This window comes from Triturus cristatus, chromosome 8 (genome assembly GCF_964204655.1).
Source record: "Triturus cristatus chromosome 8, aTriCri1.1, whole genome shotgun sequence".
Lineage (NCBI taxonomy): Eukaryota > Metazoa > Chordata > Amphibia > Caudata > Salamandridae > Triturus > Triturus cristatus.
In genome coordinates, this window is record NC_140591.1 from 186663053 (window position 1) to 186689076 (window position 26024).

At 46.8% G+C, this 26024-nt stretch overlaps 1 protein-coding gene and 1 long non-coding RNA gene across 2 annotated transcripts in view; one reads left to right on the forward strand and one right to left on the reverse strand.

The window, feature by feature from the left end:
- Positions 1-2274, reverse strand: part of SIM2 (SIM bHLH transcription factor 2) — a 484182-nt gene extending 481908 nt beyond the window's left edge. Inside the window, exon 1 of the mRNA XM_085621287.1 lies at positions 976-2274. Within this exon, the coding sequence (XP_085477413.1) occupies positions 976-1150 (175 nt within the window). The 5' untranslated portion in view covers positions 1151-2274. The remainder of the gene's footprint in view (positions 1-975) is intronic.
- Positions 2275-3037: 763 nt separating this feature from the next.
- Positions 3038-26024, forward strand: part of LOC146801794 (uncharacterized) — a 59293-nt gene continuing 36306 nt past the window's right edge. Inside the window, exon 1 of the long non-coding RNA XR_014967656.1 lies at positions 3038-3652. This is a non-coding gene — a long non-coding RNA (uncharacterized LOC146801794). The remainder of the gene's footprint in view (positions 3653-26024) is intronic.

The window sequence follows — 26024 nt, forward strand, 5'->3', positions numbered from 1 at the left end:
AGGTTCAATCTGCACCGGGTGAAGTTGCACACACATTGGTAGGTTGAATCTGCACCAGGTGAAGTTGCACACACGCCGATAGGTTCCACACACCCCGGAAAGCTGCTCTGAGAGCGCACAGCTATGTGGACACCCCTAGCACATTGCACTCAGTCACCGGCAGGTCATACTGATAGACACGGGTCGGCGGATCCCATACCAGCCATGCACACTCGCCGGGAGGTCACCCACACAGCCCAGAGAGGTTCGCACACACCCGGTGGGTTTCACACGGACCAAAGCCGGTGGCACTGTACCCGAGCAGATTGCACACTCTCTGATGGTGGTACACGGACCCCACCAAGTTACTCACTGTGACCCAAGGAGCTCACACACCCCACATGTAGCACCCAGACCCACGCGGGCAACACGCTGACCGGAGCAGGTGATGCATGGCGACTCCAGAATTATATAAAGTGTCCAGCAGATTTCACACACACCCTGGCAGGTGACACACAGTCCCCCGCAGGCTTCTCGCAAAAGCGAGCAATTTTGTATACACAGCTCAACAGAGTGCACACTCATCCGCAGCCCGCACACGGCAGTTTACACACGCACCTGCAGTTTGCACACGCCTCGGCAACCCTCACAGGGCGGCTTGAAGACACCTCAGTAGCCTGCACGCACACTTTCTGCTTGCACACATCTTAGCAGCTTGGCCCACACATGCTGCATGCACGCACCTCTGCAGCTTTCACCCACATCGTCACCTTGCACACACACACTTGCAGCCTGCACACGCGCTCACTTGCAGGGTGCACACACAGGCACATCTCAGCAGGTTGGCACACACATGCTGTTTGCACGCACCTCTGCAGCTTTCACGCACGTCTGCACCTTGCACACACACTTGCATCCTGCACACACACGCACGCAGCTCCCGCACACCTCGGCCGCTCGCACATTTACCCCCGCGCGCAGCAGGGCCCCCCTTACCTTCGGGAAAGACGGCCCGCATCTTGAGGTAGCTGGTGGTGAGGCGGATGATGGACGCCTTGTCCAGCTGCGCCGTGATGGCGGCCGGCAGGGGCAGCAGCTTGGCCAGCTCATAGAACTCGCCGTTCTCCTTCTCCCGCCGGCTCTTGGCCGCGTTCTTGGACTTCTCCTTCATGGCGGGGGCGGCCCGGGCTGGGGATCCGACGGCGACTGCACAGGCCCGGGGCGGGCGGCACTGGCATAATAGACCCGGGACTGGCCGAGGGCAGGGGCATGGGGGGCCGAGTCAGCGGCCGAGGACCAGTGCCTTGTCAGTGCAGGAGCCGGGAGCGGGTGAGAAGGAGGCCAGGGCTCTGGACCGGAGCCGACTCGGAGCCTGCGCCGGGAACTGATGGAAAGGAGGCCGAAGGCTCCTGATAGAGAGACAGAGTTAGCAGCCGAGGACCACTGCCAAGTCAGAGGCTGAGCCGGTAGCCGGAAAAAGCAATGGGGACCGGAGCTGGGGGTCAAGGTCCAATGTGGTAGCGTAATGGGCACAGGGGAAAGGGTCTGGGCATGATGGACCAGGGGGTGGGCTTCAGGGCGCTTTAGAAGGGAGAGCAGGTGTTGGTGCTCAGCCTCGGGACGCTGGGGTGAAGTCTTCCGAAAAGAGTGAGGGATTCACGGGCAGCGGGTTTCAGCTCCTGTGCCCTCCCCAGCACACAGCTCAGTTTATCCCCAGATGTCCCACGGTCAACCCTCCTCAATAGGGGAACTGGTGTACTTCTGTGAGAGAGACGTCACACACGAGGGAAGATGCGCCACACCAAGAGCGCTGCCTTGCAAGAGGAGGGGAGATGCCACACAGGAGGGAGATATCCCAGTGTGGGAGGGCTCTCCCACAGTTCAGTGCCGCAGAAATATAGATATCCTGAAAGATTCTTCCCAGCCAGGAGGGGAGATGCGTCTGTGAGGAAAATATCTTTTTCGAAAGGAGAGATGCGCACGGGATAAAAGGTGTCCTAAAGGAAGAGATATGTCTCACAGAAGGGGCGTCCTGCAAAGAGTCCCCCCTTCGCACGAGATTAGATATTCCAGGAAGGATAGCGTCTCTTCAGAGGCGAGACGACCCATTTTCGGACATGTTTCCTGGTTGGTGACATCCCAAACACGACTCGTAGGAGCAGAGATTTCTCACAGGATGCGCGACTCTCCTTTTGGGGGAAACGTTTCTTGGGAAAACTGTCCCATAGGTGTCCACTTTGCCAGAAGACGAGTCTCGCTGGAGTAGAGATGGTTCCGTTTGTGCCAGGAGCAGAGATGTCCCACCGGAAGAGAGATGCCCCACCAGAGGAGAGATGCCCCACTGGAGGAGAGCTGTGCCACTGGCGGAGAGATGTCGCACCGGAGGAGAGCTGTGCCACTGAGAGAGAGATGTCCCGCTGGAGTAGAGATGTCCCACTGGAGGAGAGCTGAGGAGAGATGTCTCGCTGGAGGAGAGATGTCCCGCTGACTCTCCGTGCGCTGTAAGGTGAGGTGGACGGGTTTCACTCCCCGTTTCTAGTCACCTCGTCCGGTGTCCACACGGAGGAGCCCCCTTCTCCCCTGCGCTCGGCTTGAGCTCAGTCTGTGCACTCCGAGTGAGGGACCCCCTCTCACACTCCCTCACAGATACACAGCGAGGGGGAGGCACCGAGCCCAGTCCCGCGCCCTCCTCACCTTGCAGGCAGAACCAACATTCAGGTCTAAAAATAGCCGGGCTGCCCGCCCCCCCCGGCGGCGGCTGCTGAGCAGGGGCGCCCTCCGACTCCTCGGGTGCTGGCAGCGCGGGTCGTACCCACCACGTGGTCCTGCGCTGAGATTTGTGGCACGGCCACCACTGGCCAGAGGTACCGTCCGTGGCAGACAGGAATTCTCCGGGACACCCCTTGTCGGGGGCTGGAGCTGTGGCAAGGTGGGGGGCCTGTGGGGTGACCTTGCTCCAATGTGGCCCTTAAGGTGACGTTTCAGGCCAGTCACACCCAGCTGCCCCCAGTGCTGCTATGAGTCCCCGTGGAGCTTCGGGCTAATTGGAGAAAGAGGGCACACGTGCGGACAAAGAGCCTGGACTAGGGGGGAGAGATGTCCACCTGGCAGCACCCAGCTGCGGGTCTCGTTTCCATCCGCAGTGGTGCTATCTCCAGGGCACCCGCGGGCACCCTGCCCTCCAGCCTTCGAGAGCCATGTCCAGGGGAGGCGTGCGCTCGCGTGTCATCTTAATTTCGATTTCAGTTCATCTCTCCGCTCGTTCTCTCACTCGAGAAAGCAACCAGAGTCCCAGCAGGGAGGGAGGGAGGGAGAAGGGGAGGCCTCTCACTCACTCCTCGAGTGACGTGTGCGCCGGTGTTCTGACTCCCCAAACCGAGGGCGACGGAAACAGGGCCCACAGCGGGCGTTCGCTGACTGCGCGTTCTCAAGTGGCTGCTTCTGAAGAGGTTTGCACACAAGCACCTGACAGAACTGAAAGTGAAAGCAAAGTGAAGCACGCCCGTGACAGAGGGATGCTGGCAGGGTTGGAAGACGCGAGGCCTGGATCGAAAGAGCCCAGGAGAAGGAAGAGAGAGAGAGAGAGACGAGATATTGAGGAGAACAGCACAGTGCATGTGCACACACACTTTAGGAATCGAGGAACTGGGTCACAGGTCAGGTGTTATGAATGGTATGCATGAATGAATTAATGGTGTAAGAGTTTGTTAGATTTTTTTTTATATGTATATAGATATTGCATGTTGTGGAGACCATCAATAAAATATATCAATTTTTGATATTTTCCTATATAATGGTGTGAATTGAGCCTAATTACATTGTATCTACAATTATAAGAGATGGTTGCTTGAGAATTGACACTATTAATTGGGCCCCAGGTCAGTCGGGGGCCACTGGGCGTCAGTTGTACCAATTGGAACCTTGCAACGGTGGTGTCCTGGGTCCTCGTTCCAAGGACGTCCAAGTCTGAGCCCCTAATGCAGGCCTCTCTCCGGAGATAGCAAGGCAGGGCACCCCCACGCTTGCTTGGGAAGGTGGTGTCGGCTGGAACCTCAAACATCAGCAGAAGCAACAGTAACAATCAACAACGCTATTATTTTAAAAAGAAAAAATAACTTTTCTACTCACAGCTAATTACTACACGTGAAAACATAAATCAAACCGCAGGCAACACTGTGCAGGCTTTACTCAATAAATCAACAGCTTTTATCAGTAAACTATTGAATAAAAGGAACCAGCCTTTATACCAAAGCATTCACCATGCATCCTTTACCACCCAGGTCTTTCCCATGCACGCCTTTACTACGAAATGCTAAGAATATATCAGGTAAGTGTATATGTATATATTACCCACTGGCGGTAGCAGCTAGTTATAGTTAGGACTAACTTTCCCATAGATGAAGCAGTTTTTGTGTTGCTAATAACTTTGGCACAGTTTGACGAATCTTTACAACATTTTTAAAACTAGTAAGCATGTTAGTTGAGCTGCTGTATGGAAAGTTTAGGGGTGATTCGTGAAGTGGGGGCAGAGAAAAAGGGGGGTCCCAAAACACTTTTTCCCAATCAATCTCTATGGGAATTTTGCAGTTTTTAGACACAACTACTAACCATGTGTTTTTCCTACAATAAAGCACTGCTTATTGGCTTTGACAAGAAGGACCCCATTAAGTTGGAGTGGGACCTGCCTAAGTGTTGCTCACTAGAGCCTGGTAGGTGTAGCAGTGTGCGACCAATCTGGTTTAACTTTATATTCAGGCTCCCTTGAGCCGGTGGAGTCGACGGACTCATGGTTACGCACCTGCGCGCTACGAGAGGTACTAGACCTGATACGATTTTAGCAGCTTACACAGCAACCCCACACATTTTCCTACTCCCTGCTGACGAGAGGCAACTACCTCGAAACACGTGTCCAGGGATGGCACATGCCAGGCGCGCCTGGTAGGTGTAGCAGTGTGCGACCAATCTGGTTTAACTTTATATTCAGGCTCCCTTGAGCCGGTGGAGTCGACGGACTCATGGTTACGCACCTGCGCGCTACGAGAGGTACTAGACCTGATACGATTTTAGCAGCTTACACAGCAACCCCACACATTTTCCTACTCCCTGCTGACGAGAGGCAACTACCTCGAAACACGTGTCCAGGGATGGCACATGCCACGCATACTTGCATTCACACTCGAGCATAGGTGTATCCGCCGACGCTGACCTTCAGGGACCATTTTCATTGGGGGAACACGCCTGGTAGGTGTAGCAGTGTGCGACCAATCTGGTTTAACTTTATATTCAGGCTCCCTTGAGCCGGTGGAGTCGACGGACTCATGGTTACGCACCTGCGCGCTACGAGAGGTACTAGACCTGATACGATTTTAGCAGCTTACACAGCAACCCCACACATTTTCCTACTCCCTGCTGACGAGAGGCAACTACCTCGAAACACGTGTCCAGGGATGGCACATGCCACGCATACTTGCATTCACACTCGAGCATAGGTGTATCCGCCGACGCTGACCTTCAGGGACCATTTTCATTGGGGGAACACGCCTGGTAGGTGTAGCAGTGTGCGACCAATCTGGTTTAACTTTATATTCAGGCTCCCTTGAGCCGGTGGAGTCGACGGACTCATGGTTACGCACCTGCGCGCTACGAGAGGTACTAGACCTGATACGATTTTAGCAGCTTACACAGCAACCCCACACATTTTCCTACTCCCTGCTGACGAGAGGCAACTACCTCGAAACACGTGTCCAGGGATGGCACATGCCACGCATACTTGCATTCACACTCGAGCATAGGTGTATCCGCCGACGCTGACCTTCAGGGACCATTTTCATTGGGGGAACACGCCTGGTAGGTGTAGCAGTGTGCGACCAATCTGGTTTAACTTTATATTCAGGCTCCCTTGAGCCGGTGGAGTCGACGGACTCATGGTTACGCACCTGCGCGCTACGAGAGGTACTAGACCTGATACGATTTTAGCAGCTTACACAGCAACCCCACACATTTTCCTACTCCCTGCTGACGAGAGGCAACTACCTCGAAACACGTGTCCAGGGATGGCACATGCCACGCATACTTGCATTCACACTCGAGCATAGGTGTATCCGCCGACGCTGACCTTCAGGGACCATTTTCATTGGGGGAACACGCCTGGTAGGTGTAGCAGTGTGCGACCAATCTGGTTTAACTTTACATTCAGGCTCCCTTGAGCCGGTGGAGTCGACGGACTCATGGTTACGCACCTGCGCGCTACGAGAGGTACTAGACCTGATACGATTTTAGCAGCTTACACAGCAACCCCACACATTTTCCTACTCCCTGCTGACGAGAGGCAACTACCTCGAAACACGTGTCCAGGGATGGCACATGCCACGCATACTTGCATTCACACTCGAGCATAGGTGTATCCGCCGACGCTGACCTTCAGGGACCATTTTCATTGGGGGAACACGCCTGGTAGGTGTAGCAGTGTGCGACCAATCTGGTTTATCCTCGTTACAAGGACGTCCAAGTCTGAGCCCCTAATGCAGGCCTCTATCCGGAGATAGCAAGGCAGGGCACCCCCACGCTTGCTTGGGAAGGTGGTGTCGGCTGGAACCTCAAACATCAGCAGAAGCAACAGTAACAATCAACAACGCTATTATTTTAAAAAGAAAAAATAACTTTTCTACTCACAGCTAATTACTACACGTGAAAACATAAATCAAACCGCAGGCAACACTGTGCAGGCTTTACTCAATAAATCAACAGCTTTTATCAGTAAACTATTGAATAAAAGGAACCAGCCTTTATACCAAAGCATTCACCATGCATCCTTTACCACCCAGGTCTTTCCCATGCACGCCTTTACTACGAAATGCTAAGAATATATCAGGTAAGTGTATATGTATATATTACCCACTGGCGGTAGCAGCTAGTTATAGTTAGGACTAACTTTCCCATAGATGAAGCAGTTTTTGTGTTGCTAATAACTTTGGCACAGTTTGACGAATCTTTACAACATTTTTAAAACTAGTAAGCATGTTAGTTGAGCTGCTGTATGGAAAGTTTAGGGGTGATTCGTGAAGTGGGGGCAGAGAAAAAGGGGGCTCCCAAAACACTTTTTCCCAATCAATCTCTATGGGAATTTTGCAGTTTTTAGACACAACTACTAACCATGTGTTTTTCCTACAATAAAGCACTGCTTATTGGCTTTGACAAGAAGGACCCCATTAAGTTGGAGTGGGACCTGCCTAAGTGTTGCTCACTAGAGCCTAAATAACTATCCTGATGTATTAGAGGGTGCATATAACTTTTCGAGGTGGGGTGGTTTTAGGACAGAAACCTCTTTTTTAAAAACCTATTTCCATGGATTTTTGGGGGATGTACCCTGTGGCAACCAAACTCTCTTGCAATCCCCACCGAAGACCGAGACCTCGTCAGCTTTCTTGAAATGTGGGCAGAGAAACTTATCAATACTTCTAGGAGCACTTGCAGTAGCCCTTCTGGTCAGCGAGTGGACCTTTTCCTGCAAGGACCTTCCAAGCATCACTTCCTGCAGGACCTGATCGATGTCCCATGGATGAGCTTTACTGCCCCAACACACTTGCGCGCGCGCTACCACCCACACATGGAAGTGCACATTAATGCGCACTCACATACATCAACTGAAGAAATTGACATTACCGCCCTGATTATAAGCTGGGGGTGGGCGGGGGGATTATTTGATCCCATTCTGAATTGTGCAATAATCATCACTCCTCGCTGTTTTACCCTGAGAGATTCCAGAAGGTGTAACCTACCGAAATGTACTGGAAAAAGCTGCCAAAAAGGACAAACTATTCAGAATTTGCTGTGCTAAATACTGATGTAACTTGTTCTGCTTCCTTACAAAGTGAAAACATTGGTCTAAACGGCACTTACTGGGCTTTGTAAATAAATCGAGGCATTTAAAAACACAATTCCAGGGATTTTGGGGGAAAAGACCCCACTCCAAGATAATGTTTTTTTCTGTGTGCAGTTAATACCTCACCCTTTTTTGGCCTACAAGGAATCGAGGCCTAAAGGGGAAATTGGTTGACAAGGTTTTAACTGTGGCTACAGCACAAAACCAACAAGCATTTGCAATGCAATAGGTCTCGCATTTACGCGAGTTTGAGCGATTGACCTTGCAAATGACAATGCCTTTTATTTTTGTTTTCATTTTTAAAACATAAATAAAAGGCATTGACATTAATAGCTCAACCTCGCATAAATGCGAGATCTATTGCATTGCAAATGCTTGGTCTCTCTCTTGCTGAGAGTCAAACTCTGAGGATGAGGAAAATATGCGCCGGGGCCCCAAAGTGCCACTGGTGCCAGAGAGGGGTCGGGGCATTAATTCTGGGAGGAAAGGAAGAAACCTAGGGCAGCGTGAAGGTGAATATGACAGGAAGTGCGGGAGGCAGGGAGCACATGAAGGGACAGTGGACGATGAACCCCAAGGGTATAAAGGGTAGAGGCAGAGAGCCACGGGGCAGAGAGGAGAGGTAGAAGAGACCCCAAGGGTAGAACAGGCACGGAGGACAGGAGGAGGGCAGACAGGACAGGGACAGTGAGCAGAGGCAGAGAGCACATGAAGGGACAGTGAACCCCGAGGGTATAAAGGGTGGAGGCAGAGAGGAGAGGTGGAAGAAACCCCAAGGGTAGAGCAGGCACGTAGGACAGGGGGAGGGCAGACAGGCCAGGGACAGTGAGCAGAGAGAGAAGATGCAAGAGACTCCGAGTGCAGAATAAACAAGGAGAACAGGGAGGAGCGGGCATTGAGCAGAGGACAGAGAGAGAAGGGGCAGCAGAGATCGAAGGAGACAGATGGCTTGAGGGTGAATGTGACAGTAGGCAAGGAGCAGAGGGCGCACAAAGATTAAAGGGCAGGTAGCAGAAGGGCAGAGAGCACGAGAGTACTGTCAGAAGTCAGGATAGGGGAGAGAGCACGAGAGTACAGTCAGAAGTCAGGATAGGGCAGAGAGCACAGAAAAGTGAGAGGTAGAAGTGAACATGGGTGGAGAGGTAGAGCACAAAGGACAGAAGACTGTGGGTAGACAGTGAGGCAAAGGTGACAACAGTAGGGGGCACAATAATTGGGGCAGAGAGCCCCTCAATTCTTACTCGCTCCTGCCCAGGGGTATCTACAGCCCCTTACTGCTCACCAGCTCCCGCCCTGGGGTATGTACAGCACCTCGCTGCTCACCAGCTCCTGTCCCGGGGCATCTACAGCGCCTCGGTGCTCACCAGCTCCTGCCTCCTGGGCTTCGCAGCGTTTGATGACTGAAGGGGAAACCCAAGGCGGGCAGAGCCCAGGAGGGAGGAGAGACATGCCTTCTCTTTCAGTTTCATTTTCCTGTCAGAGCTGGGACCGGAGCCAGGGGGGAGTCCGGTGAGGAGAGAGAGGTGGGAGTTCGGTGGGATGGGAGGTTTAGAAGAGAAAAAGAGGGGTAGGAGAGAGCGAGAGTAAAAGGGGCATGGACAGGGTCGGATTGGGATTAAAAATCTGCTTTAAGGAAGCGCAGCATGTTGATTATGTAGGTTAACGAGTTCCGTGAACTGGAGCCTACCGGGTGAGGGTAATCTTAAAGTTCCATTTTAAAGCTCCTGAAAAGTAAACGAGAGCTATAAAAAAGATTGAAAATGGACAAGTGCTAGATTAAGAACACGTAATGGTGCTCTAGCTCAGAATTCTTACCAGATAACCAAACACTTGAAAGTCCGTGAGATGACCCCTCGATAAAGCCGTCCAACAACGCCTGCTAGTAACCGAGGCAAAACATACTCGGGAAAACCGGAGGTTTAAATAGAACCGGAGGGACAGGCTACTTCGAAGGTATCCGGAAAGGGAATCTGGGAGCACGTAATGGCAGCCAAAAATTAAATGAACAGGGACCCAAGTAAAGCACTAATGAAGCCGATAGATAGATGATATCGGTTTAAACAAGGCACACAGTCCGTACAAAGAATTCAAAATAGATGAAGCAAATAATACAGTCAACAAGTTGAAATGAAAATACTGAAAACGGAGACTCTAATAGATGTCCAAGATGAAACAAGCTTTGGCAAGTGAAAGTGAAAGTGATCGCGTGCTACGGAGGAAAGACACATGGCGCTGCGCGCGTGCACGTTCACGTGCACTGTAGCTTTAGGCCAGGCAGCACTTTGAAAAAGCCTGTATACAAAATGTCTCGGCCAGATCAGCGCAAGCGCTGGATCAGGCGAAACCTAAAAAGGGAAAGTACATCTACAAGTTAAAGGAGCCCCTTAACTTTTGCTCCCACCCTCCATGCTCTCTCTGTAACTCCAACCCCATCCATGAGTTGTGGAAGGTGGAAATGATATGTAAATGGAAGACAGATGGAGTTGATGAGTGTGTAAGAGTTTGTATGATTGTGTAGCTGAAGTGACACTGAATTGAAACAGTGAACTGCAGGATGACTTATTTGATTAATTTGTCCCTGATGCCTTGGCTATTTTGTGAAAACATTGGTCACTCGAGGCATGGTTGCCTACTTTGTTGTTTTGGTCATGTTGTGAAAGCGTATGTTACAGCATGCACCCTATATGACCATGTATGATGGTCTTTGATAGCCAATTTTAATTTGCATCGTATTGGGCCTTTGTTCTCCAGACACTATTAGCCTTCTGCACCCGTACCTCAACCGGTAACTTAATTGTTTTCAGGAAATGTCATTGTGTTTTTTTAAGTAAGTGATATTTATTGTACAGTTAATTAAAACCTTTACAAACGAGCATCTCTTGTAAAATTGCAAAACTTCTTTTTCAAAAGGCTGATAGCCACCGTTAAGAACACAGTAAAAATAGCAACAAAAAAATAAAAAATACTAATAGATGTTCGGCTCTTGCGGTGGCTGAGGCTATCCCGAGTTTGGATTTTGTTTAATCTGGTAGATGTCTGTGAACATCTAACTTTTTAAAAATAGGATGGTGTTCATAAACTTAATTAAGAGTGATATGCGTGTTAGAGGCAGACAAAAAGTGATATGCTACGTATCTTAGGGCTCCAGTTTTATGGTGTCATTTTTTCCACATTTTCTGTCTGCATTTATCGATATTTATTTTTTGAGCATCTTATTGGTATATATCCAAATGTATTTTGTGTTTTGAGAATAAATACATTTGTAAAATGTAATATTTCGACATGTATTGCACTGATAAACATGTTCTCATACTTTGATGCATGACACGATTAGCAAATTAAGTAGCCAAATATTACAAAACACTACACACACAAATAAATATTAGCATAATACACAAATATATTTAAACATATGCCTGTATTTAAAGAAATCTCGTTCTATTTTTCACCTGCCCAAGATGCCTACCTGCTCATCTGCTGGCCTGGATTTCATAAAGGACAGCTTAGAGTCACTCCCATGGAGCACCATTTTCTGTATTTCTCCACTTTGAAAAATAAATGCAGACAGGAAAAACATTGTTTTCTGACTGTATTTATCTATAAAAATCTGTAAAAACAGAAAACTGGGAGCCTTCGCTATGTTGTATTCAGTTTCAGTTTTGTCAAACACTTCATAACTCAGTGCTGCTAGCTCTCAGCCCTAAACAAGAGTGTGCCAAGCCATGAGCCCAACCTACATGTCCATAGATCTTATTTCACTTTGCCTTTTGCTATGAGCAACTGCCCTTTAAAAACATCTATTTTTTAAATCCGTGGATTTGCAAGTCTCTGGGCAGAGTAGTGAACTCCCAGACAAAAAGATTGAGTACTTTTTAAAAATGTGAGTTACTTACCTATCTGGATCCGCCATCCTCAGCCACTCTTGTTTTTTATCTGCATAGGTAGGACATGATCTTTCTATGCAAAATAGAGCTGCAAATGTGCAGTTGTAGCTAGGTTCTTGTGCTCCATGAATCAAAGTAACACTAGCAGAAATCATACATACAAAATGCTAAGTCCCGATATTAGCAGTTGGATTATTATTTCGGAGTATGGGGTCAGGTGCCTACCTCAAGCAACGACTACAGTCCTTGTTGGGGTGAATCACAAAAGTCACTAAATAAACCCAAGTTCAACACCCTGTTATCCATGGTACAGAGCGGACAGGGCTTACTTAGAGGCAATGTGTGAAGTATTTATACAGAATCAAAACAGTAATATAGTCAAAATGTAAAACAATAAATATTCCAAAACAAATAAAAAAAATTGTGCAAAATTTCATAATCGAAAAGACACCATGATGACAAAAATGCTATAAGGTGAATAGGAGATATGAATTTTTAAAGTTTTAAGTAGGAATAGCGCCAAGAAGCACACCGTGCTAATGATAGTCAATAGATGCAATTGGACGCTGACTGGGATGGAGCATGGAATTTATACATCAACCAGGCTCATACAGGCCAAAAGATATTATTTTCTGCCATAGTCCATTAAGCCCCAATCCACCACAGGAGTACACTTGTAAAGCTCCCCAGGATGTCAGGGAAGGCGCATAGAGACTCACTACGTGTCAGGCAGAAGCCAACAGCAGGGGCCAGTCCAGGTCCACTTTCACATTTGAATGTCAAAAAGAATGCTCATAGCAGTACCCTGCATATTTTGTTGGTCCATTTAGGTCAGTCTATACACACCCATTCACACCTATTCAAATACTAATTACTGGATGGCAGAAGTGGGGGAGTAAAATGCAGATTAGTCTACAGGAACTTCAGGTAGGGAAAGGCAGCTTTCTTAAAGTTACATTTCCTTAATATTGAGGAAAAACCCAACATCACCACTGAATTCGGTTTTAATAACTTTTCAAAATAGTAATTTGATTATTTTTCTAGCCAGTCCCAATTCCAAGATATAGTATTAGTATTACACATCCCTCTGTTTTCCTATTGAACTGCCAGTCTTGCTACAGTGAAACTAGCTTTTATGGCCTTTTCACTGTAAGGACCTGTGTAACATTAAACCTTTACATGTCTGTCCCCCTTTTAATTACCATGCACCCTGCCTTTTGGGAAGTAATGCCTTCTTATTGTGACATCATATTTAAAAGGAAGGTTTAGCCCTGTAAAAAGCGGTTATTTTGACAGGTCAGAATTGCAGCTTAAAACTGCGTCAGCAAGGCTACATATGGTAGGCCTACGGTCATGTTTGCACTTTCACTGCAGCGGGTGGCTGCAGCCCACGGGTGACATTTAACTTACAGTTTCTGAGTACATTATGGGCACCATATACTAGGAACTTATAGGTTAGGTAAATATGCCAATTAGGGGCATTCCAGTTTTGTCATGTTGAAAGGAGGAACATAAACACTCTACCCCTGGTTAGCAGGGGTAAAGTGTACAGAGTTCTACATCCAGTAAAAGCAGTCAAGGAATAAATCTGGGGCGGCACCATGCAAAAGATGTTCACATGGGAATTCTCATTGTTAAGGTGGAAAAACCTATAAAGACCATTAGCACTGGGATGGTCAGTCCCAACGCGATATTCCACCATTAAGTCCATACCCTGTAGGGAGATAGACCCCCTCAACAATTCAGGACCCCCCTCCCTTTGCACCAGCCACCTGAGGGGTCTGTGGTCTGTCTGAACCCAGAAATGAACTCTAAGCATGTGTGGTCTCAGTCTCTTCTTCCGTGCCCAGACCACTGCAAACACCTCATTCTCAATTGCACACTAGCTTTGTTCCTAGGGAATTAGCCACCTGCTGATGAAGGCTACAGGTTTGTCCAGGCCCTCATCATTCAGTTGTGACAGGAAAGCCCATACCCTATGTCTTAAGCATCTGTCTACACAAGGAACTCTTCTGAGAACTCAGGTTCCTTGAGCACTACTGTTGAACACATGGCTTCCTTCAGGGTTTCAATAGCTTTCTGGCATGCCTCTGCCCAGATCCCCTTCTTTGGTTGCTTCTTCACAGTCAGCTCAGTCAAGTGGGCAAAATGGTGCCATACTCCTTGATAAAGCCCCTGTCACATGCAGTGAGGCTGTGAAGACTCACACTACAGTCTGGGTCTTGAGAGGGCCCCAAACCATGATAGTCTTTATCCTAGTCTAGAGAGATTGCACATGGCCTCAACCAACTTTTTGGTCCAAGTACACCACTGAGCCCTGCCCTATATTGCACTTACTTGCCTTGATAGTCAGGCATGCTTTCTGCAGAGCCTAATGCACGTCTTTGAGGTGGTACAGGTAGTCATTCCACTAGGAGCTGAAAATAGCAATACCATCCAGGTAGGTTATGCTGAAATTCTCCAGTCCAGCCAAGACCCAGTGGCAGGGGCCTTCATTAACCAAAAGGGCATCCCTTTAAATTGAAAGTACTTCACTGGGGTGGAGAATTCCAACCTCTCATTGGCCCCCTCAGGTAGGGCAATCTGCCAGTACCCTGATGTCAAATCAAATGTACCCAGGAACTTGGCAGCTCCCAAACGATCAGTGAGCTTAGCAGCTCTGGGACTAGGGTGAGAATAAGTCTTGGTGACTGAGTTGAGGCCCTTGCATTTTATACCGAACCTAAGTTATGTGGTGGCACCTGGGAGGAGGGCAGCCTTTGGAACCAAAACCACTGGGCTGGACTAGGGAATACATCCGGGCTCAATCACCCCTAAATCCAGCATCTTAAAACATCATATTTGATGGTACATATTTGATATAAGGTTCTTACTTTGTCAGAAAGCCTGTCAATTTTGTTTTTGACAGGCATGCTGTCCCCTGTATCAATATTATGGGTTTGCTAATTGGTGACCGCTGGGGTAAATGAGAAAATAGATGAGAGGTGTCCCAATAATTGATGACAGTCTTTCTATTGCTCCGCTGTCAGTGTGGGGGAGAGGGCAACTCCCTCTACTGGCCCATCTTTCTTCTTGGAAGACAGTAAAGCAGCGAAGGATTCACTTTATTCCTCCTCACAACCATGTGTCACCATGAGCATAGTTAACTCAGACCTCTCAAAGTGTAGCTTGAGGCAATTCAAGTGCAGTACTCCTAATGGGCTGGCTCCTGGATGTCTGGAGACCCACCAAGTAGGTGACCTCACTTTTTTTCTCCTTGACAAGACTGAGAGGTCACCTCACATGGCACCAAAACAGAAGCTCAACGGGGCTAAAACCAACTCCCTCCTGGGACGTCTTCCTGTCAGAAAAGAGGAGGCATGGTAACACAAAGTCCCACTTATACCTTCTAGGCTCTGGCAGGTCCATAAGCATGCCCTTCAGGGTCTTGTGGAACCTTTCAACAAGCCCATTGATCTGAGGGTGGTATGGAGTGCAGAACATGTAGGATACCCCACACTTTTCCACATGGACATAATGTAGGCAGACATGAAGTTGGTGCCTGTTTCAGACACAACCTGCTTGGGGAAACCCATTCAGGACAAAGATCCCCATCAGTGCCCTTGCCTCCATTGACACATTCACTGACCTTGGGATATCTTGTGGCATGATCCACCAAGATCAGGATAAAGCTATTGCCTAAAGCAGTCGTGGGGCCCAGAGACCCAACAATATAAATTACCATCTACTAAAAGTGTGTTCCCACCATGGGGCAAAGTTAGCACGGAGCCTTGTGACTTACCACTCACTTAATACTAGCCTGGCAAGTATCATAGGACCTGCAGAATGCATCAGTATAAGGGTCCGATTTATATATTGTCAGTATGTATACTCCGTTGAAATGGCGATGGAGTATATATGCCACGAATTTGAAGATCCGCCTGCCCAATTTAGATGCTGGCGGATCTTCAGTTTGACGACAAAACAGAAAATGTCCCGAAGCACACCCGTATTATTCTTAATTATGTTTCATGTTATCTTCCTTTTTTATCGTTTGGCGTGCAGCACCCGTGTGAGTGCGCCGTTCCTTTCACACTTGAGCATAATTCATTCAGGAATAATGGCCCGCAAGTTAGCGGGTTAAGGTAGATTGCATGAATTATGCTCAAGTGCGAAAGGAACGGCGCACTCACACGGGTGCTGCACGCCAAACGATAAAAAAGGAAGATAACATGAAACATAATTAAGAATAATACGGGTGTGCTTCGGGAGATTTTCTGTTTTGTCGTCATACAAGCCGTTTCACCACCTGGTAGCACCCGATATAAGTGAGGATGACAAAATGAGATTACGAGACAACAGTGTGCTTCACGTCAAAAGCAGTTCACTACGTTCGGATCACGGATTAGTATGGACTGCTCACATACAGAATGTTTACTTGGCACAGTGTTAGATGTTTATGTTTTTAAATATGCACTGATATAATAGAGGGGGTTTGGGTTTGAGGTTTGATTTTCAAAGGATTGTGGTTAATGTAGTGAGTACACAAAACGTTGACAGGGTTTGAAACTTTCACTTAAGACTTGGGCAGAGGCGTACCCGCCGACGCTGACTTCATGGACCACAATGCTTTGGGGTAACACGCTGGTAGGACGAGCAGAGTGCGGCCAATTAGATTTTTGTTAATATTCAGGCTCCCTCGAGCCGGTGGAGCTGACGAGCTCATGGATACGCACCTGCGCGCCACGAGGGGTAATTTACCTGAGAAAACTTTTTTGGGCAGCCTACGCAGCAACCCTATACACTCACCTACTCCCTGCTGACGAGAGGCAACTACCTCAAAACACGTGTCCAGGGATGGCTAACGCAACACTTACTTTCACTTAAGACTTGGGCAGAGGCGTACCCGCCGACGCTGACTTCATGGACCACAATGCTTTGGGGTAACACGCTGGTAGGACGAGCAGAGTGCGGCCAATTAGATTTTTGTTAATATTCAGGCTCCCTCGAGCCGGTGGAGCTGACGAGCTCATGGATACGCACCTGCGCGCCACGAGGGGTACTTTACCTGAGAAAACTTTTTTTGGCAGCCTACGCAGCAACCCTATACACTCACCTACTCCCTGCTGACGAGAGGCAACTACCTCGAAACACGTGTCCAGGGATGGCTAACGCAACACTTATTTTCACTTAAGACTTGGGCAGAGGCGTACCCGCCGACGCTGACTTCATGGACCACAATGCTTTGGGGTAACACGCTGGTAGGACGAGCAGAGTGCGGCCAATTAGATTTTTGTTAATATTCAGGCTCCCTTGAGCTGGTGGAGCTGACGAGCTCATGGATACGCACCTGCGCGCCACGAGGGGTACTTTAACTGAGAAAACTTTTTTTGGCAGCCTACGCAGCAACCCTATACACTCACCTACTCCCTGCTGACGAGAGGCAACTACCTCGAAACACGTGTCCAGGGATGGCTAACGCAACACTTACTTTCACTTAAGACTTGGGCAGAGGCGTACCCGCCGACGCTGACTTCATGGACCACAATGCTTTGGGGTAACACGCTGGTAGGACGAGCAGAGTGCGGCCAATTAGATTTTTGTTAATATTCAGGCTCCCTTGAGCTGGTGGAGCTGACGAGCTCATGGATACGCACCTGCGCGCCACGAGGGGTACTTTAACTGAGAAAACTTTTTTTGGCAGCCTACGCAGCAACCCTATACACTCACCTACTCCCTGCTGACGAGAGGCAACTACCTCGAAACACGTGTCCAGGGATGGCTAACGCAACACTTACTTTCACTTAAGACTTGGGCAGAGGCGTACCCGCCGACGCTGACTTCATGGACCACAATGCTTTGGGGTAACACGCTGGTAGGACGAGCAGAGTGCGGCCAATTAGATTTTTGTTAATATTCAGGCTCCCTTGAGCTGGTGGAGCTGACGAGCTCATGGATACGCACCTGCGTGCCACGAGGGGTACTTTAACTGAGAAAACTTTTTTTGGCAGCCTACGCAGCAACCCTATACACTCACCTACTCCCTGCTGACGAGAGGCAACTACCTCGAAACACGTGTCCAGGGATGGCTAACGCAACACTTACTTTCACTTAAGACTTGGGCAGAGGCGTACCCGCCGACGCTGACTTCATGGACCACAATGCTTTGGGGTAACACGCTGGTAGGACGAGCAGAGTGCGGCCAATTAGATTTTTGTTAATATTCAGGCTCCCTTGAGCTGGTGGAGCTGACGAGCTCATGGATACGCACCTGCGCGCCACGAGGGGTACTTTAACTGAGAAAACTTTTTTTGGCAGCCTACGCAGCAACCCTATACACTCACCTACTCCCTGCTGACGAGAGGCAACTACCTCGAAACACGTGTCCAGGGATGGCTAACGCAACACTTACTTTCACTTAAGACTTGGGCAGAGGCGTACCCGCCGACGATGACTTCATGGACCACAATGCTTTGGGGTAACACGCTGGTAGGACGAGCAGAGTGCGGCCAATTAGATTAGGGTTTGAAATGTGGGAGATGGTGGGATCACGTGACATTTTGCACCAATGATCGTAGAGGTGGGCGGGTGATATTCATTTAAATTGAGGATGTTTAGCATGGCCGTCATTAAGATACTTGGAGCACGTAAGAGGTGTTTGAAGCGCTGCGAATTTCACATCAGGTATTCATGGGGGTACGATAAAGTGACAAACTCAATACTAGGCAATAATGTAGGAGTTTCAGAGGTAGATTACGGTTTAAAGGGGTTTGATGTTAGGAAACTATTAGGGCGCACAGATTAAAAATTAGGATGAATGTTTACGTTAGGGGTTTAATTCGTGGGTCACATGGAATGCTTTGTAGGTGCTGAGTGAGGTGGGAGTTATGTTACGGTGGTATGGAATTGGGATACGGGTACCTTTGTAAAAATTAGTCGGTATCAAAGAGGTATGGGAAATTTTGGTGACAATTATTTTATATCTGGTGGGACAGAAATGTAATGTGACTGACATACATATTTTTACAATTTGTAGATACTCCTGAAGAAGGTTTTTCAACCGAAATGCATTGAGTAGGATGTGAATTGAATGTTATGGAGGAAATTCGGAACACGTTCATGCATAGGCCTGGATGGGCAATACATAGAACAAGTTACATGCTTAAAGTTTTTCAACGAATTTCACAGCTTTTGACGTGATGGATAAATAAGTGGAGAAATAATGATGAAAAATGAAGAAAATAAAATGGATAAAAATAGATTACTCTGGTGGATGTGTATTACTTTGAAATACCAATGTGTATACGGCTGTGCAACCTGCCTTGACCCGCTAACTTGCGGGCCATTATTCCTGAATGGATCTTCAGTTTGGCCATGGTGGAGACTACTCTGTCTCTACTGTGGCCAAAATTCTCCGATGGACCTGAGGAGTAAGGGCCGTCAGACAAATGGCTACATCTTCACCTGCCCAATTGGATGGGTGGACATGTAGTCGTATTTTACTGTTGCTTACCACCAGGTAAAGTCTGGCAGTAAGGAACAGTAACATTGTTATCAATTTCCCCCTGCCAGGGCAGAAGACTCACATGGCAAGGGGAGCATTATATGGTTTCTTTTCAAAAAGATAAAAAAAGATTACTGTTTGCTACATGGCTTTGTTCTGCTGATGCAAAACTGAACCAAAGAGTAAAATGCATTGACAGGAACCGCAGTGATGGGGGTTCCTGCTAATGCCTTTATAAATGACCGCCTGCTTGGTAGTCATTTATAAATTTGGTGGGTCGTCTGTCAGTCATGGAGATGGAGCACTTTACTCCGTCTCCATAGCGGAACAACAGGTTGCCTGCTGTGATATAAATCGGGCTCTTATAGAAGTGGGTGACCAGGTGGTCAAGGGTTTTGACCGCCCCGGATGTCCTGCCAGGTTTATCTCATGAGCCAGTGTTTTGTTTCACATAGGTACCCTAATATAGGACCGGGTAATATCATACACCTTCACCTACATTATCTCCCTTATACTAAACAGTAACGAGCCTTTAGGATTGAACCTTTACCTAGTTCTAGTCCTGGGCACAGAAGGAGGGGTTTTCCCTGAACAATAGCGTCCTATAACTTCATCAATGGACTCATACAGTATGAATGAATTTTCATGAGGGTTTTTGAAAACCAGGCAGAGGCTACACCACCTGTATAATATCTATGTACAAGGTTCATCTCATACGTCATCCTCAAATCCAACAATGGCTAATACAAGAAACAAGGGACAAAGAAACCCTAGATACTTTTTGTATAAATACAGCACATCTTGTTAGGGTTGAGAGAGGAGATCGAGCCTTCCAGGCCGACACACTGACCAGAGACGCGGAGGCTCCTGCATGCAGACGCTCCAGTTGACAGTGGTCTAACACATCCCTCGCAGGGTGTCCAACTCGAGACCAGGACGGGGTTCCACAAACTCTCTCACTTCAGTTAATGAGGTTAGACTAAATCCTAGAGGGATTCTTGGCTTCACACCTACCCACATGCTAGGTACACTTAGGTACATCTATATAGGCATCATAGGAGTACGCTCACTTTTTATCATGCATTTTATATTCAGGAATGTATTCTTGATTATTGCAAGATGGTAGAACTGTACTATCCTTTTATTTTCACTGTACTGCTAATCATATACATCTGCTACTGTCTAACGGTTGTTGCAGCCCATCTATTTTACACTAGAAGGACAACTGTGCAATAAATTCTTATTGTAACACGCCCAACTGTTTCTTCTGTGTAACTCTCTGAGACCGAATAAGTGAGCACGAGTGACTGAGCGAAAGGTAGTACATTGTTTCCACGATTCTGAGGGATCAGGGTTGTCATGTTCTGAGGTTGCCAAAACTAACCTCTCCCTGATAAGAGGAGAATCTAGTGACACTGTGAGCTAGATAAAACAGAAAGTCTAACCTTCTCGTAGGGGGTGCTCAGAGTCAGTCTGCCACCAATCCTACAGTTTATGTTATCCAAACACGCAGATCCTGTATAGGTAATATAGGAACTACACGACATGACGCCCAACATTGGTTGGGTACTTATTTAACAGTAGAATCTGAGTAGTTCAGTCCTGCTAATTCTCAGAGACCCCTACTCACAAAACACCGGAGACGTCTGGAGTGGATGGGCACAAAACTCGGCCACAGCTGAGTATGCGAAATATCCTATTTATTGGCTGATGGTTAATCAATCTTGAAGGACATTTTGTTCCTAAATTGTGCAAAAACCTTATCTTTGTTCCTTGAAAACCTATTCCGTGTTCTAAAACACAATGACAAACGAGGAAGGAGCATTAGATGGGTTAACATAACAAAGGCCTCACTCAGTCGAGGAGGAAGATCTGAATGGAATACAGGTTCATCAAATGTTAGACACACACTCACCCTTAAACTACTTAAACATGGTTTAACAGCCAGAGGTGGTATAGTAGTATTCGTGATAGAGGCGCACAAAGATTTCCATGGGTTACATTCTCAACAGCAAATGGAAGAACAAAGACGTTTTATTATTACACACAAGATAACATACCAGTGGAATACATTATGTATGAGGAAATTGAAATTCCACTAACGTACCAGGAACATGAATACTGGTTTAAAGGCGCCCTCCCTCATACAAGAAGCAGAGTAAGGCTCAGTCCACTAGGAAGACCAGGAGCAACATGGCCGATATTAGCAGCCTGTACACCACATCCTGACATTGACACAATGCCACAAGATGAGTTACTCGAACAACACAAGGAGTTGATAAAACTTTACAGAAACATGATGCTATTTGTCATCAGGACACTTACAGTCCAACCAGCAGTAGTTACAACAAATACAGCTCCTACACAAAGTACAGCAACAAAAATTACTCCGCAAACATTACACGCAGTAATGGGCAAAATGCCCACAAAACATGAGCAAATACCATTCTGGGTAGCTAAGAAAATAACACATTTAGAAGCAGTATTACCGAATACTACCCATTATGAAAAACACATAATGCTGACAATCTGCTTGCCCATGGGGATTACACCACAAATAGAGAATTGTACCTCTTGGGGTACAGTCTTCGCTGCCATTTATACCAGAACACATGGTATACCATTTTTAGCTGTGGTCCCAGATGTATTAAGACAAATACAAAATGAGTACGGGGCAGAACCTGCTCTGAACATAGGGATGAAATTACTAGGTAATTACGCTCAGGTATCAGCAATATTATTAGAAATACTAAAGGAGAGGCAGCATCAGTGGCAATCCGCCAACGCCTACGGGAGTTTGGTCCTTCACAACAGGAACGTGAATTACCCAAAATTATAGAAACTGTATATGCTGAATTAGGCAGAGACAGTTTGGGTGGAAAAGCTTTGAAACCACAATTAAGGAGCAGTCCTGCAAAGGAGATTTCTAAGCAGACACCTGCTTCTCCTAAAAAGAAGTGGGATAATAATAATAAATAACAAAACAACAGAGAAAAGGGATCTCAATCCGGAGGTGGATCTTCTCCACAGGAGCCCTCCAAAAGGAGGCACAACCTCAGGAATAGGGATAATATTAGGAAACCTGATATGTATGTTTATACTGATACACATTCCTCTTGTTCCTTTCAGGGCTCGAAGAAAAACTCAGAGAGAGAAGAACTGTCAGAACACAAAGACGAGCATACAAAGTCCAGAGACAAACAGCATGCTCAAGACTATACTTCCAAAAAAGAAGAAAAAATAATATCAAAACCTCAGTTTAAAAAGAAGAAAGTTGTAGGCTTGAAGATCAGACATGCCCAGAATGCTGAGGACACAACTTCTGAACAGGGAATGGGCTCAGACAATGCTAGACAGTGCGACAGAAGTAACAATAGCTCGCCAGAACCTGATGGAATTTCTGGTGACAGCGGACTTGAATGATTACATCACGGTGGAAACACCAGATACGAGGGTAAGCGTCCCAAATAATTTATATGAAATAACACTCCAAATGGATGGGGGCAAGCCCAGGAAAGTTAAAGGTCTCTTTTGGGAGAATCTGTCATCTAGTTATGACATCCTATTAGCTGAACAAGATTGGCCGCCAGCATTTGTTATAGAGTGCCTTAGGGGAGAAACAGTAATTTTTCCAGCCTTCTCCGACCCCGTTCCCATTCATTTTAAACACACATATGCACGGGAGTTAGCAGTTGCCCTAGGTCCAGTATTGTACAAAAATCATGCCGAATGGGATGAGTATTCAACCCACCACGCGATCCCGTTAAAAGTTTCGCCAAATGCACAGAGACAATATCCAATAAAGCAAGAAGCTAAAAAACAGGTCAAGGAGATCTTAGATCAACTTGATCGCAAATTGCACCTTATCAATGAACAATTCTTTGTTTTCCGTAATGAAACCGGTCAACTCATATCGTCTAGTTTTAGATTACAGACATTTAAACACATGCACCAAGACATTCACTGTTCAAAATGCACACAATGCTGCATTAATGAATAACATTGTGCGAAAAAAATATAAAACTACACTTGAAATCTCAAATAGATTTTTCTGCCAAAATATAGCACCTGGAAGCAGGTATTTGATCGCATTCTCAGAGTTGGGGCCCCACTGACAATTTTGTCGTCTCCCCCGAGGGTATAAGAATAGCCCGGGTTTATTTATTTACTTACTCCAAAATGTTGATGAGGAAGCATTGTCCTATGTGGATGATATTTATCTAACGATCACAACTTAAAAAGGCACTTGACCAGGGTGAGCACCATAATTATGAGATTCACCTCTGAGGGCTACAAAATAATTTAAAAAAATCACAAATCGCCCACCTCAATGTCCTGTTTTTAGGATATGAGCTTTCAAGTGTAGGGAAAAGTCTGGCAGCTAACGTTTAAGAAAAGTGTGTGCTGCTCAAACCTCCAAAATCAATTAAAAAATTTACAATCAATACTGGGATTCCTAAATTTCAGCAGAACATACATTTTGGATTACGCGGAAAGAGTAAAACCTTTCTACAACTTAATAAAACCTGACTTTTTAGCTAGACAATAGCACAGGAAAACACAAACATCCTACGTTCACTACAAGAAGACTTGATAGCTTCAAAACATTTACAGACGCAGGTAAACATACGCAACTTAGTGATCCGTGTAATAGCGGGTCAATACGGGTACACTTACTTAACCTTAAATGAAGATGAAACAGTACCAATCGCTTACAAATCACACCTGTACACAAATGCAGAAATGCGTTTCACTTCAACAGAAAAAATCCTGACAGCAGTTCAGAGCGCTGTAGCAAGAGAAAGAGCACTGGCTCAAGGAAAACGCAGAATTGCCGTAACACCAGTTCCAGCTTTAGAAGCTGGTACAAAGGCTAGCACTCCAAATGCAAAAGCCTTACATCCGAGATGGATACATGGGGCTAATTCTTTTACTGCAACGGATGTTAAATACAGATTTGATCCAAGTCTAAAAACACAAGCATTTCTGCAATACGAACAAGAGTACCCTCTACCGAATGAAATCTTGCCTCTAGATCAGTATGAATATATTATTTACACTGACAGAACTGCTCAACCGGCCATAGGGAGTAAGCAACAATACAGCGTAGCATGTGCTATTGTTAAAGGTCGCTTGTGGGATGGAAAGTTCCATCCAAGTTGCACCAAAACGCAATCTCTAGAAGACTGCACGGCACAGTTGGCAGAGTTAAAAGCATTAATAATGGCACTGATAAACACGGCTCACAAATTCCTCACACTGATAGTGTATGATTCTTTTTACTGTGTGCAATCATATAATGATAATTTACATCATTGGGAAAAAAACCGGTGCAGAGATGCAAAAGGTGGCACAATTAAGCATAAAATGCTATGGGAACAGGTAGTTGATTGAGAAACGAACTACCACAGGCTCACGTGATTCTTACACTGAGTCATCAACGTGATGGCGTTCACGTTGAAGGGAATTCAATGGCTGATGAAGCGGCAAAGGGGGCTGTACGCACAGCTTCCGTAGCTGCAATCACTCATTCTAAAACAAGGATAGACGATAAGATTATGGTTGCTGTCATTGCTTCACACAAAGGCAGCTCAGCAGTACCAAAGAAATGTCCACTCAACTACTCCTAAAAGTTAGATGCAAACATTATTCCATATGCTCAGTTTCCTGGAGTGGGGGACAGAGTAATACCAAGTATGGATCGTAGGCAAGGATTGATTATTGCAGCACACGAGGGTTTGCGCTCTGCGCATACAGGCGTCACAGCGACTATTTCATTGTTGAAACAGCACTACTGGTGGCCAGGTCTAACAAAGCAAACTAAAGACTATGTTGTTAAATGTGACATCTGCCAGCAGATGAAAGGCTCCACCATAACATGCCTGACACAGACACTGTTATTGAAATCAGACAAACCTCTCTCTTGCGTGTATCTGGACCACTGCGGCCCCTTACAATCAGATGAGGTCTACAAGTATATCATGGTTGCAGTGGATTCATGCTCAAGATTCCTATGGGTTTGGCTTCAGCGCTCGGCTGACGCTCGAACTGTTATCAAAGATTTGCGAGTCTTTATAGGGACATACGCAGTTGGCATGTTACATTCTGGCAGTGGCCCGGTATTTAGCTCTCAGGCTTACAAAGAGGCCATGGAAAGATTGGGCGTAGCATTGCGGTACTCCTCTCCGTACCACCCTGAGGGAAATTCGGTTGTGGAAAGGAAAAACCGGGACCTAAAGCAATCTTTTACAGCTAGGGTATTAGGCAATGGGGTACAGTGAGCTCTCAATAACCAGCCAAGATGTTCTCTAGGGGATGTCAATCCTTACGAGGTCCTATTTGGGACAAAAATGTGGGTACCTGATCTTGATTGTGAAGGCACAGTGGCGGATGAAAAACCTTTTTACGTCCATAACTTTGGCTATCTTACAGGAATTAAATGAAGCCAGAGCCTTGCACAGCAATGTGCAGGTGAAAAGAACAGTCACTGGGGAAGTCAAACAGTCACGGAAAGACCTGTCTGGATCCCAAAAGTCAGGGATCTGGTCAGAGAGAAAATAGCGGATAAAAAAGAATTTGGGCCATCATACAGAAAGCCTGTACCTGTCCTAGCAATTCAAGGAACAAAAACTGTACTTCTACCGCCTCTTGCCGGAAAAAAGGAGAAACTATTTGTCTCAATCGACTTAATCAAACCACACTATGTGGCCGATACTGAACAGTAGGCCATTTGGACTCCGCTGTAACAGACGCCCTCCTCTAAGTACAATCTAAGAAGTTCAAACAGAAAGACTCA